The following is a 19,006-nucleotide window of genomic DNA, read 5'->3' on the forward strand; positions in this document are numbered from 1 at the left end:
GCGCTCCGGGCTGCTCTCGCTGCAGACCTGCGGATCCAGACAGAGTCGGCCAGGCTGCAGCTTCGCTTCAGATCTGCTGCGGTCTGGGCTTTTATAAATAGACTGCTCCCTCCCCTCAGCTGCTCGGGGCTCCGCTCCTGCGTGGAAAACAGAAGGTAATTAATTGATTGGCTGCTGCATCAGAGTCATTCCCGGGTCGGTTTAATAATCTTTGGAATGTGATACCTCAATGTTTCCTAGAAATGTCAACAATAGTAGTATAATTATTATTATTAGAAGATAAGCCAACAGCTGGGATTATACTGTAAAGTCAATGTCACTTGAAGGTTTCATTGCTTGTGAATTTCACATTCTAACAGTAACCTAAAAAAAATTCAATGGGCCTGATGTTTTTATGTCTTGCAGGTTTTTTTGCAGTTGATTTCTTACGGGTCAAACAGAGTTTCATGATGTGATGCTGAGGAGTTGGCTGCATGTTGGCGCCCAGATAGAATGCAGCTTCTGCAAGTTAACAGATTCTTTCCTTCCATGCATGAGGCTGAACGATATCAGAAAATCTCCTGATGCCAATATCATATTTTCTTCTTCCCTCTGCTTATGATCTGTGATTTTATCACTCTGTGACCTTCAGCGTTTTGGGCAAGGTCATCTGTGTCCAACGTGACACTTTCTCCAACTATCAGTTCATACAATTGAATTGTACTCTAACAATACAATTCAAATTCAGTTTATCTATATCACACCGACTTACAACAAATGTTGTCTTCAGGCAGTTTACAACAAATGTCATTTCAATTCAATCAAATATACATTCCATCTGATCCCAGTTATCAAAGTCATTATCATTAAGCTCAGTTTATTATTCAGATTAGTTAAAAAAAGTTTCTATCTAAGATTGCATGGAGTCAGTGCCTTGCAGCAGTCAGTCTTCCTGGACCAACATGTAGCAACAATTGTTTGTGTTGTGTCATTCACTTTGCAGCAATCCCTTAAACTGAACATGCATGTAGCAACAGTGGAGAGGAAAAACTCCCCTTCAACAGGAAGAAACCTCCAACAGAACCAGAACGTGGCTCAGTACAAGCGGCCATCTGCCACAACTGACTGGGGGGTTTGAGAAGACAAAGCAGAGACACAAAAAAGAAACAGATGAACTGAGAGGAGCTTGTTCATGAAAAGCAAAAAGTTAGTAGCAGTAGTTGTTGGCAGCATTCTCTGAACTGAAGCTCTTCTACAGGAGGCCAAACAGAATGCTCAGACTGCAGGTGCAGCTTCTATTTAGGAAAAAATAACTGAGAGAATACAAATAGTTAAAAGCTGAAAGAACAGTAAATAATGCAAGTTGAAGAGTAAGAAGAAAGTGAGAACAAAGTGGTCAGATTGTCCTCCAGCTGCCGTCTACAGCAGGCAATCCACTGAATGGAACAAAGCAGATTCTTGAACCACTGGATTGATATGTTCATCATCGTGTTGGGAAGACATTTAACAGAAAGAGGAAGACTGAGGTCTTCAGTAAATAAGGCTTTCTTCTTGCATCTCTCCTTTAAATCGTCCTGTCAGTCAGACTGCAGTTGTGATGCCAGGCTGTAACACAGCTGGTCTCAAAGCTTTAAAGTGCTCCCAATGCAAGATGGAGAGGACTCAGGAGAGGGTTCCCATGCACTCCAGTGTCCTGAGGAAGTTCATCCTCCACAAAGTTTTCTTGAGCAGATGTGTACTGGCTGGAGTGTGACTGAGCACTTCAATGATACAGACTAAGAAGTGTACTCCCTCTGACCCTCTCAACAGCAGGACAAACACATCAGTGTGGTGAGTCTCATGGAAATCAGTAATCCCCAGGGAGAGGAATGAACTGAGTCTGGAAACTCCAGTTTTTGTGTTGTTTTTCCTGAGCCTGTCTCTGGAGAGTGGATCGGCTCCCACAGGGAAAGCTGAAGACATGACAGAGAATAGCTTGTTTATTCTGCTCAGAGTCCCACTCTGTGACATGGATCCTGTGGCTGCAGCCAGAAACATAGTCAATATGACTGACCAAGGCCACTGATGGCCTTCCATTATTTATTTATTTATTTATTTTATTTTATTTTATTTTATTTTATTTTATTTTATTTTATTTTATTTTATTTTATTTTATTTTTTCGGATGTGCTGCTCCACAACTTTTACTGGCTTGGTCTGGCCGCCTCTATGAACATGTTTTGGGGCTATAACTGGATCTAATAAATATGAATGCATCTCATAATGACACTTTAATTACAATAAATAGTAAAATGTTCAATTGATTTGAGTTAAAAGTTCTTCATCCCAATAACAATCAGTTATTCCGTTTATGTAACACTTTTATTATGTTGCATTTTGTGACTTTAATTGATTTGTTTAGGCTGTCTGTGTATTTCTGCAGTTATTCTTATCTTTGCCAATCATACTTCTCGACAGCTTTCCTTCTTTAAAAAAAACTTTATCGGAGATATAAAAACAGTATGACAAGGCACACTTCACAGATAAACTGAGCAGAAAAAGTCTATGACAATACAAGGCTAGAGGAATTTAAATTCTAAAATCAAATAATTGTTATATTAGCATAAAGTATGGACATTTGTCCAAAGCAGCGATAAGACAGCTGTCCTTATTTTTTTTTATTATTTTTTAAAAACTTGTACAATTTGTCCCTTTTATTTTGACAAGTTGAACCAGAAGTAATAATTAACCGGAGGTAGCTAACTAGCTCCGGAGTTTGTTGTTGTCACTGCCGGCTAGAATAGCTGGTATTTTCAGTTTGGTTGAGGTTGACAGGTTAGTGATGAGCTGTGCGCTGATGAGCAGAAGAGGAATTAACCGACAGCAGAACCGGACAGCTTCCGGTTAGAAGTGCGTTGAGGCTCAGTGGCCTCGCCCAGCAGTAGCTAGCTAGCTAGCTAGCTCCTAGCTTCTCTGTTTCAGTCCATGAAGTGCAGCCTGAGCCTGCTGCGCTGCTGTCAGCAAGTCGCCTAAAAAGATGTCACTGAGGTATTCTACTCCAAACCTTCTTGATCACGTTTAGGATAAGGATTTTTTTTCCTTCTACATAATGACCAAACGCTACGTGTTAGCCTAGCCCGGTTATCTTAGTTCCGCTTTCGCCATAAGATTTGAGCTTCTGCACGACTGGATTATCCCTATTATCTAAAATCCCCATTGGCAGCCTCTCTGTGGAGATCCTGCAGGTTTCCATGTTGCTGTCACATGAATTGTTGTAACCCGGGCTGGGCTTCGGGCTGGACCAGGTAAACAGACCTGTCACTGTTAGCCTCTCAGTCTTGTGACCTCCTGTTCACAAACTCTGCTTAGCTGCTGTTCGATTGGACTTTTCTTCTGTCTGCTATATTCCGATATGCCATTGACTTAACTCCATCCAATACCGCTTTTGAGTCAAAAATGTTTATTTTTGTGCTATTCACCAAACTGTTGGAAAATTAGTATGCAAAAATTGTATATAATTCATTTTAAAGTGAATGAATCTAAAAAGTGTTTATTCCCTTGAAACGTGTTTGTAACGATTTGTGTTCATTTACCTGCCTGTTTACTGTTAGAATAAATGACGCCTAATTAACTTGTAACAGTTCCTTTATTTAGCCAATCTCGCATTAATTCATGCAGGATATATACAGTACAGACCAAAAGTTTGGACACACTTTCTCATTGAATTCAATGAGAAAGTGTGTCCAAACTTTTGGTCTGAACTGTATATATATTGTTATCAATATCTATTAAAATCACATTGAAGTATATTCTAAGTAAGCACATACTCATGTCATAACAATAGATATTTTCAATATAGTTGAAAACGTTCTGTTTGCTTTATGAAGTAATCAGTTATTAAATGAAGCATGGGTTTGTTGGATCAAAATATAAGAATGATAAAAAGATGTAATGCATGATACTCTGATTATGTTTATATTATTATCTGAAATTTTCAAAAGTTCATCCAGTAATAACAAATAATAAGGATTGTAAGTAGGGGTCCACGGATTGCACTTTTTTTGTCTGAAATTCTGTTAAATATTGTAAGAAACAGTGGGGTCTCTATTGCTAACTACAGACATGACCTGGTGGGCGGTCAGCCTCCCTGTAATGACATGTTGCTCTCATCAGGTCTGTCTGCTGAACCATTGTGATGGCAGGATCCCAGTGGGAACTTCCCCCAGAGCTATGCTGCCGGCCCATGGCTTTCGTAGCTTTAACCGGTCTGGATGTGGTGTACAATGCGGTGCATCGCGCCATCTGGGATGCTTTCTGTGCCAACCGGCGCGCCGACAGAGTCCCCATCTCTTTCAAGGTTCTCCCAGGAGATCATGAGTATCCCAAATGCCGCACTAAGGTGAGCAACGGCTTCAGAGATGTGTTTAGTGACATACAGAGGAGCCTAACTTTCTGACCTCTGATCAGGAAGCTTTTAACCAAGGTCAGATTAGTGACATGCTTTCAGGAAGATAGATTTAAACAGGTATGTTTAATGGTGGAGGCATGTTGGAGTAGCTATCTTATGTTAGTTCTGATTAGTTCTTTTTCTAGAATTTGTTAATTTGTTTTTGGGTGGAGGAGTTGCTGTTTGTACAATTATTCTCTCTGATTCTGGACATTGTGCAGCTGGAAGGAATTTTGCTTTAAGTTTTTTACTTTTCAGTGGTTGCTATAATGTGTAACCTTTGCAACAAACTACTGTTTTTACAACTTGGAGTAGCTGAATAGCATCTCAAAAACCCAAATAGTACCTGATCTATAACAACTGATGGAGTCATCCAGGACATGTTAATGTGAAATATGGTCTGCTACACAGATATTTAGCTGTTAGCATGTTAGCAACAATCTTCTGTCAGAAACCTCTTCATATCTGTTGCAAGACTGACTGCTACTGGAGATCTTTCCTTCCCACAACTTCACCATCCAGAATGACTCTAAAATACTTGGATAAAGAGAGTTACGGCAACATTCAATTTACCTTTGGGTAATAAAGAATTTCTGAATTGAATTGGCTTGAATATCTCAAAATTATAACTACATTTCTATATATGATCTTTCTACATCACTAGCAGTAGTTTAACACCCGCTGATTACTGGATCAACATTTAAAAGCGGCCAAAAAAAAAGGAATACATTTTATTTTCTTTTTAGTTGCCATGAATATTTTGTCTTGTGTGCCCAGCGAACGTCGTATGAGTGGTACATCCCAAAAGGCATCGTGAAGACCGGCTGGATGAACAAACACCTGAACCTGGTCCCTGGCCTGGTGGTTCTGTTCTACGAGCTGGACTGGGACGACCCGCAGTGGAAGGAGAAGCAGTCGGAATGCGCGACTAAAGTGGAAATTGTCAGGTGGGGAGGCGTGGTTATTACTGTGCTCAGGTTACAGTAACACTGTCTGTTCCACACTAACATGCAGTATGAGTTAGCTTAGGTGTGTGGCTAACAAAGCGGGTTTTAACCGAACTGGAACTGGTTCTGTTCGGCTGTAGGACCAGTCTGCAGGGCAGAAACACCAAAGTGGCGGTGGTTTTAATCCAAAAGAAAACTCCTCTACCTCCAGGTAAAACGTCTCGCAAAAGTAATCACACCCTCTGAAGTTTTTTCACCTTTTTTTATCGGTGTGTGTGTTGATTGGGAACTCATGTAGAAACCCAGCAGAATGTAGAGCATGGTTGGGAAGTGGGTGTGCTGTGTTTGTGTGTATGTGTGAAGCTGATTACCTTTGTATTTTCCCAGCATTCCATGTAGTTCCTGTCTGAATCATGTGTGTTGACAGGAGAGGACCTGGTGGCGTCAGAGAGAGCCTCAGCTCTCTGTAGCTCCTGCGACCTGTCTGGGAAGAGCCTGTTTGTCCTGCCTCACACCGACCACCTAGTGGGCTACATCATAAGGTACAGGAAGCGCCTGCAGCTGGGTGGGTCTGATTGGCTGGAGTGTGAGCTCAGCTTCCTGTCTGTTGGTGTCACCTCTAAGGTTGGAGAACGCCTTCTATGAGCACGCTCAGACCTACTACTACACAGAGATTCGTCGGGTCAAATCCCATAAGGAGTTCCTCAACAAGACCACCCACCAGGTAGGCCTGGCTGCTGACTCCCCGCTCTGCCACCTTACAACCACAGACTTGCCAAGTAGAGGGGGAAAGGCATTTAGTTTTCAGGTCTGAAGAAAATAAAAGTAGGGAAAAATATGGATATTTCCAAACTTTTTTCCTTTGTTGTCAAAATGCTGTATCCTCCTCTACATCTTTCATTCCTTCCCTTCTTTCCTTACAGTTGTCAGTAAAGTCAGCCTACTGTACAGATATCTGCCATATTTTCACAGTGAACAGTATTTAATGCTTTAAAGCAAACATGAATTGCTTGAACTGGTGTAATGTGGACAAACCAAGGATAAACTGTGGCAGTAATATATCGAGCTGAAGTAGACAGAAAATGAAACATGGGTTTTCTTTTTGTTTTTTAAATCAATAAAGTGAACAGTGTTGAGTGTGTTATCATGCACATATAATGCTCCTCTCTCCCCCGGTGTGTGTGTGTTTCCTCCTGGTGTTGCTCATGGCAGCTGCTGTTCGTCAGACATCAGTTTAAAATGGCTTTCCTCAGTGAACTGAAGCAAGACACCCAGAACGCTCTCAAGTAAGTTTAAACCATGACATTTAAACCCTTTTAAATATTTCTACTGTTTTAAGGGGGAAACAAGACTTATCTAAGATAATCATGTAACACTGCTGTGACCTAGAGCTGCTGAGAAGTGACCCATTTGTCTCTATGGCTGCAGGTACTACAGAGCTGCTTACAGCCTGGTGCATGAGCTCAGAGCGCATGAGACCAACATGCTGGAGATCAAGACCATGGCAGGATTCATCAACTACAAGGTCCAGTCCTTCTCCTCTGAGTCCAGATGTATCATTAGACTGAGTGGATCGGTTCAGTTTGATGTCTGGAGACCCGGGGTGTTCATGTTGGGGTGTGTGTGTGTGTGTGTGTACCGTCTGCAGATCTGCCGCCTGTGTTTCCAGCACAACACTCCTCTAGACGCCATAGCTCAGTTCAGGAAGCACATCGACCTGTGTAAGAAGAAGATCGGCTGCGCTGAGCTGGCCTTCGAGCACTCTGCATGGATGTCCAAACAGTGAGATGCACACGCTGCACTTAAACACATCACCATGAAAGCTAAGGCACCATCAGGAGAGGGAAACCTGTACACTGTAGTTAGGAGTGTTAGTTCGATAATTAATAACACTTTTGCACATCTCAGGATGTATTCGCCCCATTTTAGAATCTGGCAACAACATGACTGTTTCCTGCAAGCTTAGAACTATATCTGGAAAATATCTCGTTGAAGTGTTTTTCATGTGTAAATGGGAGTGCATGTACACAATGAACAAATAGTTGCTTTTTTTATTTATCATATGATTAATGGATTTCTTGCTTGTTTCAACAAGCTTACTGCCTGAGGCACCAGGTGACTCAGTGTTGGTGCAAAAGCCTAAAAGAAGCTCCTAATATATCTTGCTAAAAAGTCTCTTGTAAGTTAGTTACTCTTATTTCACGTGTACTAAGATATTTGCAGTAGAAATTAGACCAAAAATACTTGGTAAGACTTTGTGCTTTTGCAGTGTGTCCTACATATTCTAATAGGAGAAAAAAAAACAAACTTATGTATTTCTGTCATAGATGCGTATCGGAAAGCCTTGCATGATTGTATGCGTGTGTGTGAGCCTTAATGAGGTCAGAAAGGTGCCGTGGGAGATCGAACCATTGACTGGTATCAGAGTCAAAGACCTGATGAGTCCTGGAGCCAGACAGTGCTGTGAACATGTGCAGGCTGTGCATCAGGCCTCAGACAGCGTTTTGCTCTCCACCAGGTTCCAGTCTTTTGGCGAGTTGTTCGATGAGGCCATAAAGTTGGGACTGACCGCCATCCAGACTCAGAACCCGGGTTTCTACTACCAACAGGCCGCTTGTTACAGCCAGGAGAGGAAGCAGATGGCCCAGCAGCTCTGTCAGGTCAGACACACACCGCTCTGTACACACCTAGCCTGGTGTTTTCAAATACAAATATATCCTCCACATCATTCTTGTTTTTATTGATATTAAATAGAGTTTTTGTGTGGATGAAAGGGCAAAATGCATAAAAAAAATATTTGTTTTTCCAAATACAGTACAGACCAAAAGTTTGGACACAACTGTATGTCCAAACTTTTGGTCTGTACTGTATGTATTGACCAGGCCTGAGTCCACCTAGGGGAGGAGTGTCCAAAGTGTGGCATTTTTAATTTAAAGAAAATACCACACTGCCTGTAGTTTAATTTTTGCCAGTTTTGGCCCCCATGTCATAACGTTTGGATACTTTTGACCTGAGGATTTCACTGTTGGTTTCTGCAGGCGGGGACGACCTATCCTTCCCCAGATCCTCTGGACACCCAGAGTGGAGGACTGGACTTCTATGGACAGAGACCTTGGAGACAAGGACACCAGAGTATGTTTTTCTTTTTAACCTGATCTGAAGCAGTCCTGGACCAGATCTGGACTATAAAGCAGCATCACTAAATCTAAAATGTCCTCACAACATGTCCTACACACTCATTCACCCCCCCCCCACACACACACACACAAACACATGGAGACTTTTAGTCTATCTGTGGCAAACTTGGACGATAAGAGTTGGAATAACATTCACTTATCTTTAGGATGAATAAAGTATTTCTGAATTGAAAACTTTGAAAGTTGTTGCTTCAGATCACTTTGAAGGTCTTCAGTCAATAAACAACAATTTAAAGTAAAGTTCTCCACCTGATTAAGAAGCTAACACAGGGTTTGAATGAAAGGCCTTCTGTACTCACACCATTGTTGTGATTTCTAGGTATTGATCCAACAGATCCAGAGAAGGAGAAACTGGGGATCCTGGCTCTGCAGATTAAGGAGAGAGATGTCCCACATTCTGTAAGGAAACTCCCATCTGGCTTTATGGAAGCTGCTCTTCATCATAGTCACAACTCCATCTAGTTAATAGCAGCAACAGGTTTCAAAAAATGACACTGAATCCACAGACATTATTTATGAAACATAAGTGAAGTGAAATTATTTGAGTCATCTATATAAATCTATTCATTAATTAGTTGTTACAAAACTCCTGCATGTGTGGAACAGCAGAATTTAAAACATGTTCTTTCTTTTTACCACATCTCTATGTCTATCTCAGTATAGAACTAGAAAAAGCATTTCCTGCTAAAATGCAGTGTGAATGCTGTAAGCCGAACCTTTTTGCTGAAAACTGCTGAAGTTCAAAACACTTTCTGAAAATGTAACAAATAAGCAGAAGCAGATGGAAACACCTTAAATAGCTGTAATATCCCAGTGGATGATGGTGAGCATCATCCTCTGGATCTCCTGCAGTTTGTGTTCTGAAGCCCAGTCCTGGTTTCAGGTAGCTTCTGATTTAAAGAACGGTGTGAATACCTTCTGCTGCTCCGGTCTGCTGAAGTAAAACCCACTGGGTCTGCGTCTGCCTTCACAGGAGCTGATAATAGCACTTCTCAGTAACGCTGTGGCCCAGTTCAAGAAGTACAAGTGCCCTCGAATGAAGAGTCACCTCAGTAAGTGTTTGTCTCTTCTCCATTCAGCCTTCCTAACAGCGCCGTATATCAGCACTGATGTCAGTGTCAAACATTACTAGCCATTTTTTAACGTATCGTAAATAAAATCGAGCTGATATGAACAAGCAATATTTATTTCCATTTTGTTTGCTTCCTTCTGGAGAGGGAAGGATGGAGGTAGGACATGTGATAGTGATGCAGCAAAGGATTGTGGGGAAGCAGAGAAGCAGTAGTGAAGTCAGAAGTATGCTTGTGTTTTTCAAGGTATCGAAAGGGTAGTGATCATGACGAATCGATTATCGAAATAACCGTCAACTAATTCAGGAATCGATTAATTGCTGACGAAAGTAAACAGACTCAAAACGCATCTAAAAACAACATTCTTAGAACAGTAATAAAGTAAAATTCTCTAAAATTATTAAGCACCTTTTCTGTCCACTTATTAATCCAAATAATAATCCCCAAATCATCCCTACACCTCAGTACTGAAAGTGCTGAGCTTTTCACATGTTGATGTAAGAAGGATTGTTTTGCTGCAGATTCATCGTTTACTGTAACTGATGAAACATTCTCTAAAATAATGCTGTTGTTGCATTTTAGGCAATAAATTGTTTCAATCAATCAATCAAATTTTATTTGTATAGCACATTTCAGCAGCAAGGCATTTCAAAGTGCTTTACATCATAACAAACACAGAAACACAATGCAACATAGAATCAATAATCAAAACATTACATTGTCAAGTGCCATCATTAAATTTGTACTTGATTACCTTTCAAACAGAACTCTAAACAGCTGGGTTTTAGTCGAGATTTAAAGGAAGTCAGTGTTTCAGCTGTTTTACAGTTTTCTGGAAGTTTATTCCAGATTTGTGGTGCATAGAAGCTGAATGCTGCTTCTCCTTGTTTGGTTCTGGTTCTGGGGAGGCAGAGCAGAACCAGAAGATCTAAGAGGTCTGGAAAGTTGATACAACATCAGCAGATCTTTAATGTATTGTGGTGCTAAGCCGTTCAGTGATTAATAAACTAACAACAGTATTTTAAAGTCTATTCTTTGAGCTACAGGGAGCCAGTGGAGGGACTTTACAACTGGCGTTATGTGCTCTATCTTCCTGGTTTTAGTGAGAACGCGAGATAATTCAGAGTATCTGATAACTAATTGATAGTATTTGATAACTAAAATAATCATTAGTTGCAACCTTAAAATATTTATTATGTCGTAAATATTGTTTATCAGTCATAACAGCATTGTTGATATTGGTTATTGATATCGGCCCAAATTTTCCAATTGGTGCATCTCTACTTACTGACATATGTAGATTATGACTCCTGCTGACTATCTTGTATCTAAGTTTTAGTTTCTTTCTCCTTTGCAGTGGTGCAGATGGGAGAGGAATACTACCATGCTAAAGACTACACCAAAGCCTTAAAGTGAGCCCCGTGCTGCACGTGTTCCACTGTTAGCTTGTCAAGGAGGAGCTGCTACATGCTCTGTGTTTGTGTTTGGTCAGGCTGCTGGACTACGTGATGTGTGACTATCGCACAGAGCGCTGGTGGCCTCTGCTGACGGCCATATTGACCACAGCTTTGCACTGTGCTTATCTGATGGCCAGTGTCAAAGACTATGTCATCTACTGCATGGAGCTGCTGGGCAGAGGTACCAGGACCCCGAATCACCCTTACAGATGACGCTGGAGGGTTTTACTGAAACCCACAAACTACTTTTGTTTTGTCCTTCAGCTTCTACCCTGAAAGAGGAGCAAAAATCCAGGATAGAGAAGAACCTCTTTAAAGTTTTAATGGTAAGAGAAAAAGGATAAACCAGAACCTCCTCTATTAAAGGGGCAGGATCATGTAAAGTCAACTTTTGTGAACCTTAGATTATGTTATAATATTATTTCCTCATCAAAAACATAACTGGAGTGTTGCCTTAATTGTTTCATGCATGTTTGAGAAATCATTTAATCTCCATGACAACCATTCAGCTGTGCTAAATGCCTGGGTGGACCTAGTGCCACCTTCAAGGCACAGCTCCTCCTCAGAGTAACTCCCCCACATAACCCCTTCAGACTAGCCAGCAGCAATTAGCAAACACCTGCTAAGCTCATTATAGGAGATACTTCTCAGTGCAACGCTGATTTAATGTTGTTAAAGGGTTAATAGTTGGGATGACCTCTTGAAGGCAATGTTTCAGAAAGAGCAGCAGTTTTTAAAGAGACATAGGCCCAATTTCAAGGTGTTAAATCAGGAAGTAAATTTTTTTTCAGTCTTACTTGATATATATAATATTTTAATTTTATTTATTTTTAACTGAAGGCAACATAGTTACTTTATTTTGCTATAAAATGGCATTATACGCTTGAAAAACCTAAACACTGCCCCTTTAAAATAACTTAGCCATTGAGTGCTAACACACATGGAGTGCTAAACAGCCCACAATGCACCAGGTGTTCATATTGTGTCCTCCTGTTTGCAGAACGACATTCCAGAGGCTGAGTCTGAATGTGATCAATCTTCAGTTGGTGCTGCCAGGTCACTATGGACCGACCGCATGGCTTTGTCTGGATCCAATGAGCTGACGGTGGAAATGCAGGACTACATCCCATTCAGTTAGTAAACACACACATACCCGTTTATTTCCAACAGCTGCTTAAAATTAAACAGGGATGTTAGCTGCTTGTCTTCAAAGCCAAACCTAAACTCCTTGGGAACTTCAGTGTTAAAATTTTTTAGAATGAGAGGCAACGGACCAAAAACTCTAGAAATGTCCAGTTTTATCATAGAACCTGAAAAAATAAGTACAACAGTGGAGCTTGTTGGAACTAAAAGGAAAAAGACCAGTAGGTTTCGGTTTGGTTCAGAATCATCACCCCTAGTTTTAAGAGGTTTCAATAATTCTGAGCCGCTCTATAAGTCTGTCTCCCTGTAAGCAGCATATAAGGAAGCTCAGTATTTCACATGTTAACTTTCTTTCTCTCACATCAGTCCAATGCAAAGCCCGGTTCCAGTCACCCAGCTTCCATGTGGACCAGCCCATCCAGCTGCAGGTGTTCCTCAGAGCTGACTGTCCGCACCCCGTGTCATTCAGCAAGCTCACCGTCAGCCTCAGCAACCAGGTGCCCTCCACACTCTGAAGAAAGCTCATTTAGGTTATTTAAGTAAAGAAATGTATACTGTATAGTCACTGTACTCCACACTGAATTCTGAGGATAGAATAAAAACAGCCTTTTATTGTCCCACACTGGGGAAATTCAGGTGAAATTCAGGTGTAACACACAAATGTTTGTATGTTCACACAAATTCGCATTATTTACAACTCTTAAGAGACCACTTAAAATTATCAGTTTTTCTGATTTTACTTTTTGTAGATATATGTTTAAGTAAAATGAACATTGTTTTTTTATTCTATGAACTACTGACAACATGTCTTCGGAATTACAAGCAAAAATTTTGTATTTATTTGCAGAATATGAGAAATGGTCAACATAACGAAAAAGATGCAGTGTTTTCAGACCTCAAATAATGCAAAGTTCATGTTCATTTAGAAACAACAATACAAATCTTTGAACTCAGGAAGAGTTCAGAAATCAGTATTTTATGGTATAACCAGGAGGTTTTCAATGGGCTTCAGTTCAGCGGATCTTCATTTTTTCCATAGCTGTATATTACAATATTTAATGGTGTACATATTGTTAACTTTAAAGTTCACCCCTACTTTAAATGTAACACTTTACCTGAATACAGACAGAGCGAGGCATCCTACTGATGCAAACAGTTTCTGGATGAAAACTGTTCATCCAGAACAGTTGGAGTCAGTCTGGTTTCATCCACAGGAATACAACCAGTGGTGTGTGGTGGAATCATCAGGTCAGGACAGCATGACGCTGTTACCAGGGAAACCCAGATGCTACAACTTCAGCTTTGTGGCTAAAACTGAAGACGTGGGTAAAAAAGTGGAGGTAAGCCGATGCTTGTATGTATGCGTGTGTGGGACAGAGAGGGAAGCTGCAGCAGGAGACGTGACCGATTGTGTGTGTGCAGATGACAGGTGTAGAGATGATGCTGGGCGGTGACAGTGGCCGCTGTGTGTTCCTGAGCTGGAGAGGCGCCGGTGGAGACGCTGCTTCCACCCAGGAGGCCCTGCAGGCCAGCAGGTCGTCACGGCGATGGGGGCGGGGCAACGAGGCACGCCAGGAATTAGACTGGGACACCTTGACGCTGCAGCACAGCACCATGTAACGTCCTGACCTCGGCTTGCTGCAGGCCCGTGAGCTGGCCGTGAGCTGACCTGCTGCCGTCTGCTTCTGTCCAGGATCATCTCCAGAGTTCCCAGGATCTGTGTCCAGCTCAGCCACCAGCCTCCTGCACTCACCAATGAGATGTTCTGCATCAGCCTCACCGTCCAATCACAGGAGGACATCGTGGCGAAGGATGTCAAACTCACTGCCGGTCTCAAACCAGGTTCACTAGTTTATCCTCCATATTTAGTTGTTTGTTTTAAATATCTGAAGGACTGTAAAATTTTATCCACAGTTTTCTCTCCATGCGGTTGTTGTTTATTTTTAAGCAGTGATGAGGCACTGCTCACGTTACTCAACAGGTTGTTGCTAGGTGACCAAGGAGTGAGTGAGTTAGTTGATGCCACCTAGCTTAGCTTGCTGCAAGAGGTTGAGCAGCTAAAGACTTTCCTCTGCATACATCTCCCAGAATGCAGTGCGTTTCTGGTTATTAGTTTAGTGAAAATTCAGGTGTGTTATATGTTGATATTGATCACTTGTCTATTGCGATACATATTTCTAATGACTTATTGTCCAGTCATGTTCAATATGTTAGAATATGCTTTCTGATGAGGCTCATTGTCAGATTAAAAGTACCTTTTTAAAAATATCAACCTTTAAGCAGGTATTAAAGACACTTTTCATTAAGCCCACATTTCTGTTTTTAGAAATAGGTTTTTTTATTGGTCTGATTTTAATTTTAAATGTTTTCGTTAATAATTAACAGAAAATCATCATAAATAACAAAAATAAACGCTGGAAAATCTCCACCTGTGTATTTAATCTACATAATGTCTTACATAATAATAACGTTTCTGAAATAAATATACTTTTCAGTAATATTCTAATTCATTAACTGAATCTGTAAGTTTAATCTCTATAAATCAGTCACAAAACATCATATTCATATTATATTTTGACATCATAAAACAACATTCTGTGACTGTGTGAGAATGAGCTTCATTCTGTGTTTTCAGGCCAGGAGGCTGGTCTAGGACAGACCACCCATGTGACCCTAGACGGGTCCAGTGTGTGTGACGACAACGCGCCCGCTCTGCTCACCGATGTGCCTCTGGGAGATCTGACACCAGGAGAGAAGGTATACACACACACACACACACACACCAGAGGCTCTACAGCTTCTCTCTTCCGGTAACCGTGTCTTCTGTTCGGCTCTAGCTGGAGAAGTGTGTGTACATGAAGTGTGTGTCGACCGGACCGAGGATCTTCCTGTTCCATGTGGCCTACAGCATCGATACCGCCGTGGAAGGACGACATATCGTGTGCAACTGTCATAAGGTAGAGAGCCTCCTCTGTTCTGCAGCTCAGCATAGGAGATCATTATTTATGTATTTCAGTAATTTGGTTCAGAATGGGGAACTTACATGGACTCATTATACCCAGAGGGAAATATTTCTTGCTTTTTTTTCTGTTGATGATGATGAAAACCCAGCATTCAATTTCTTAGGAATGTAAAATCGCTCCAGAGCAATAAGGAGGAGTTACTTACTTTCTGAGAAACTTGAAGCTCTGACTCCAGCTTCTGTCCACAACCTGTTTCCTCAGCAGCTTTTTCTACCACACTTTTTCCTTCCACTCAATTATATATTAATATGCACTCAGACAGCTCTCTGTGAACAGCCAGCTGTGTTAGCAGGGAGGATTTTTGACTGTCGGTTTTCCTCAGAGGTTCTTAAACGTTTCCATGCCACGACCCCCAAACAGCTTCAGCTTCTGGCTGGGACCCTCCTCTGATAACCCACAGACAATGTCACACAATATATAGAGAGACATAGACTTTTAAAATGTTTTTGTTCACTGTTCAATAATTATTACTTTGGTTTAGCATAAATGAGCAGAACAGCTTGATAAATTTGACTGGCAGCCAGTCAGAAAGATTACCACAGCAAATAACTCTTTATTAAATTACACCTATAATTTTAAGTGTAATTGAAAAACAGATTAGATTTTATAAGTAAAAGGAAATTATGATTAAAAGTTTATTGGATTCTTTTTTTTTCTCGCTTTTTTCCCCTCATCTTCCCTCCAGCTTTCTGAGGCCCTCCTAGCGCCCCCTAGTGGCCCCCACTTTGAACACTGGTGTAGATCAAAACGTGAACATAACATTCCTGGCATACTTTTTCATATTTTATGTTCTGTTTCTTTGTATTTGTAAACAAAGAGGTTGTCTAATAATTTCTTTTTATTGATATATTTGGAGTTTTCATTTCCTATAAGACTCAATAACTAAAACTGAGATATATCATTGTGTGTATAATGAATCTTTTTTCTCTTTTAATTCCTGAAATAAGAACTTTTAAATTATTTTCTTAATTATTTAGATGTACATGCATAAATAGTGTTTTCTGTCCTGTGTAGAGAAATAATCAGCTGTTTTCTGTGTGTTCCAGGATGAGACGGTGACCGTGGAGACCGTAGTCCCATTTGAAGTGTCGGTCAAGTTTGTGTCTACAAAGGTCTGGAGCTCACACGAAGATGTTTTTAAACGTTTTATAAATGTTGCCATATTGACTAGCACAGATTGCAGTTATGAGGACTTTATGTTGAGGTTTGTAGCAAGCAGAGGACTCCGTCATGATCCTAGTCTCTCTGTGTGTGTGTGTGTGTGTGTGCGTGGGTGGGTGTGTGTGTGTGTGTGTGTGTCCAGTTCGAGCCGTTAGAGCAGGTAGCAGTGGACATCCCCTTCCTGCTGATGACGGACATCCTCTCGTCTTCACCCTGGCCTCTCCTGCTGAGCTCGTCTTCCCTGCAGCTGCTGACGGTGACCAGCAGCACGCCGCAGCTCCAGTCCCAGCTGCAGCAAGGTACCAGGGCAGCTCAGGGTGATGGGCTACAGGGTTACAGCTACTACGGCTACAGGGCTGACGATGCTGCGTTTGTGTGTTCAGTGGTTCTGCAGACAGGAGAAAGTGCCAGTGAGTGCTTCTGTCTTCGATGTCCTGCAGACACTAGCAGCAGCAACACGGTGGCGACAGGACAGTACGTCGTCTCATGGAGGAGGTATGTTGAACACACACATCCAGAGGAACACCGGTGTGAATGAAGGCGTGTCTAAGAGGTCTAGTTGTGTCAAACAGGAAGTGCTCCAGCGCAGACAGCCCTCTCATCCAGACTACAGTCACGCTACCTCATGTCATCCTGGAGTCTGTCCCTCTTTACATCTATGCTGGTCAGTATATGCCTCACTCCTCTCTATGTCCTACCAAACTATCTGTTTTCAACTCTGCTCTCAGCCAGTCATGTTTGTGTGTGTGTGTGTGTGTCAGATCTGCCTTCGTTCGGGCGGGTCAGAGACTCCCTTCCAGTTCGTTACCACATCGAGAACAGGACGGCTCAGGTGCAGGAGGTGGAGATAGCTGTTGACCCATCGGATGCCTTCATGTTCTCTGGACTCAAACAGGTGCGACATCATACCTCCACCCACTTCAAAATAAGAGCATGGATATAATGTCAAACTACTTGAAGATTTCTCATCAGACAATAACCAAAGCTTCAATACAATGTTGAACTATATTCAACTGAAAGCTTATAAAACAGCCAAGTAAATTAGCACTAGGGGTGCACCAATTGCAGTTTTCTGGCCGATCCCCGATTTTGATTTTGGCCGATACCAATTTTTTTGGTCTGAAGCGTTGCTCAATATAGCAAGAAAGTTGCTGAGTCGCAGCGGTGGGGTAACTGCTAACTGTAATTGTCAACTGTAAATGTGCAGCCATGACCTGGTGGTTTGGTCTATCAGTCAAACCTCTCTCACGGGAGAGCAGAGGACAGTGCTCCTCCCATGAGCACCGTAGATTAGATCAGTGGATGAGGTCAGCTTCATGTGTAAAAATCGGCCGATCACCAATCTCCCAAAATTAACAAAATTTTCTGTGTGCATTGCTACACAGGTGCGCCTGCGGGTCCTCCCCAGCACAGAGCAGCAGATGCTGTATAATTACTACCCACTGATGGCTGGTTACCAAACTCTACCACAGCTCAACATCAGCCTGCCGCGCTGTCCAACGTCCAGCAGCCCCGCACTGAGACGCTTCCTGCCTCAGCGTATCTTCGTCAAGGTAACCGGTGGTGCCGCCCGCCTCTGAGCCCTTTCTCCCCTGAACGTCAGCGTTTCGGGTCTGACTTGAAACGCCGTCTTGCTTCTTTGTGTCCAGCCTCAGGGTCGACAGCCAGACGACGCCTCCATCGCCGCAGCCTGAGAAGAGAATGAAACTGTTTACTGTAAATACCACCAAGCAACATTGTGTTTGTTCTTTCAGATGCATCATTCCACAGAGACGTCATGATGAACACTATTTGTTACTTGTCATTCTGTAAAAAATGTCGACCAAACTTTAGGAGACGGTTGTTTCAGCGTGAAACAACCAGCAAGTGAAAGTGATGACATGAATTGTGTAAGCAGCAAAAACATGAACTGATGCCGTCTTACCCGGGAGAATCCTGGAGGAATCTGATGTGATGTGAGCTGTGTGTTGATTTGGGAGATTAATCCATGACTTGAATGTGTTGAAGGAATGATTATACTGAAGTAATGGAAAACTTGCCGTGTCTTATTGTTGCATGTGAAAATGTGACACAGTTAAGGCTTCGGCGGGGGAAATAAATATTTAACACATTCATGTTTTTATCAGTAAATATATTTCTGATTGGCCGTGCTTGGCTCAGGTGTGTTTTTGAACCACTTTTCCACAAAAACGAGCTTCATGTTCTGAAGGTAGGGTTTCTTCTGTGATCAGCTCTTTCTTTAGATTTCTGGTTTTACTTTCAGATAATTATCAAGAATATCTCTGGGCCTTTCCATCCTTTCTTTAAATATATAAAGTCTGTCATATGGCAAAAAAACATGATGTTCCACCTCCAATCTGGAATTTTCCTACCAAACATTCAGTTCAATTCAAAAATGTGTTATTTATCCCAAACGGAAATTTAAGTTTTGGAACTTATGTCACTCAAGTATATTCAAATGGATGGTGAAGCTGTGGGCAGGAAGAATCTCCTGCAACAATCAGTCTTGCCATTAGTCTGAAGAGACCTCTGACTGAGATATGCTCAATTTCCATGTAGCAGAGGCAACATTCCCCCGCAACATGACCGGATGACTGCTGGTCC

The 19,006-nt window shown here is 41.7% G+C and overlaps 1 protein-coding gene across 3 annotated transcripts; it reads left to right on the top strand.

Moving 5' to 3' along the window:
* Window positions 1-44: 44 nt before the first annotated feature.
* Window positions 45-18,548, top strand: trappc11 (trafficking protein particle complex subunit 11). 3 transcript variants are annotated; one of them, XM_032554528.1, is made up of 30 exons: window positions 45-155; window positions 4,131-4,356; window positions 5,182-5,351; window positions 5,492-5,562; window positions 5,779-5,893; window positions 5,976-6,075; window positions 6,564-6,637; window positions 6,780-6,876; window positions 7,000-7,133; window positions 7,870-8,011; window positions 8,390-8,483; window positions 8,868-8,947; window positions 9,522-9,600; window positions 10,976-11,030; window positions 11,111-11,256; window positions 11,340-11,401; window positions 12,076-12,208; window positions 12,585-12,715; window positions 13,433-13,558; window positions 13,641-13,834; window positions 13,912-14,060; window positions 14,854-14,975; window positions 15,056-15,175; window positions 16,288-16,353; window positions 16,545-16,701; window positions 16,786-16,897; window positions 16,975-17,066; window positions 17,164-17,297; window positions 17,788-17,955; window positions 18,052-18,101. In XM_032554528.1, the coding sequence occupies exons 2-30, from the start codon at window positions 4,153-4,155 to the stop codon at window positions 18,094-18,096; spliced, it is 3,372 nt and encodes a 1,123-aa protein (XP_032410419.1). In that variant the 5' UTR covers window positions 45-155; window positions 4,131-4,152; the 3' UTR covers window positions 18,097-18,101. The 3 variants fall into 3 exon arrangements, with proteins under 3 accessions (XP_032410419.1, XP_032410420.1, XP_032410418.1); XM_032554529.1 differs by lacking the exon at window positions 45-155 and adding an exon at window positions 2,686-3,005 and having other exon boundaries at window positions 18,052-18,548; XM_032554527.1 differs by lacking the exon at window positions 45-155 and adding an exon at window positions 3,026-3,262.
* Window positions 18,549-19,006: the final 458 nt, after the last annotated feature.

The sequence above is a fragment of the Xiphophorus hellerii genome, chromosome 23 (assembly GCF_003331165.1).
Source record: "Xiphophorus hellerii strain 12219 chromosome 23, Xiphophorus_hellerii-4.1, whole genome shotgun sequence".
Taxonomy (NCBI): Eukaryota; Metazoa; Chordata; class Actinopteri; order Cyprinodontiformes; family Poeciliidae; genus Xiphophorus; species Xiphophorus hellerii.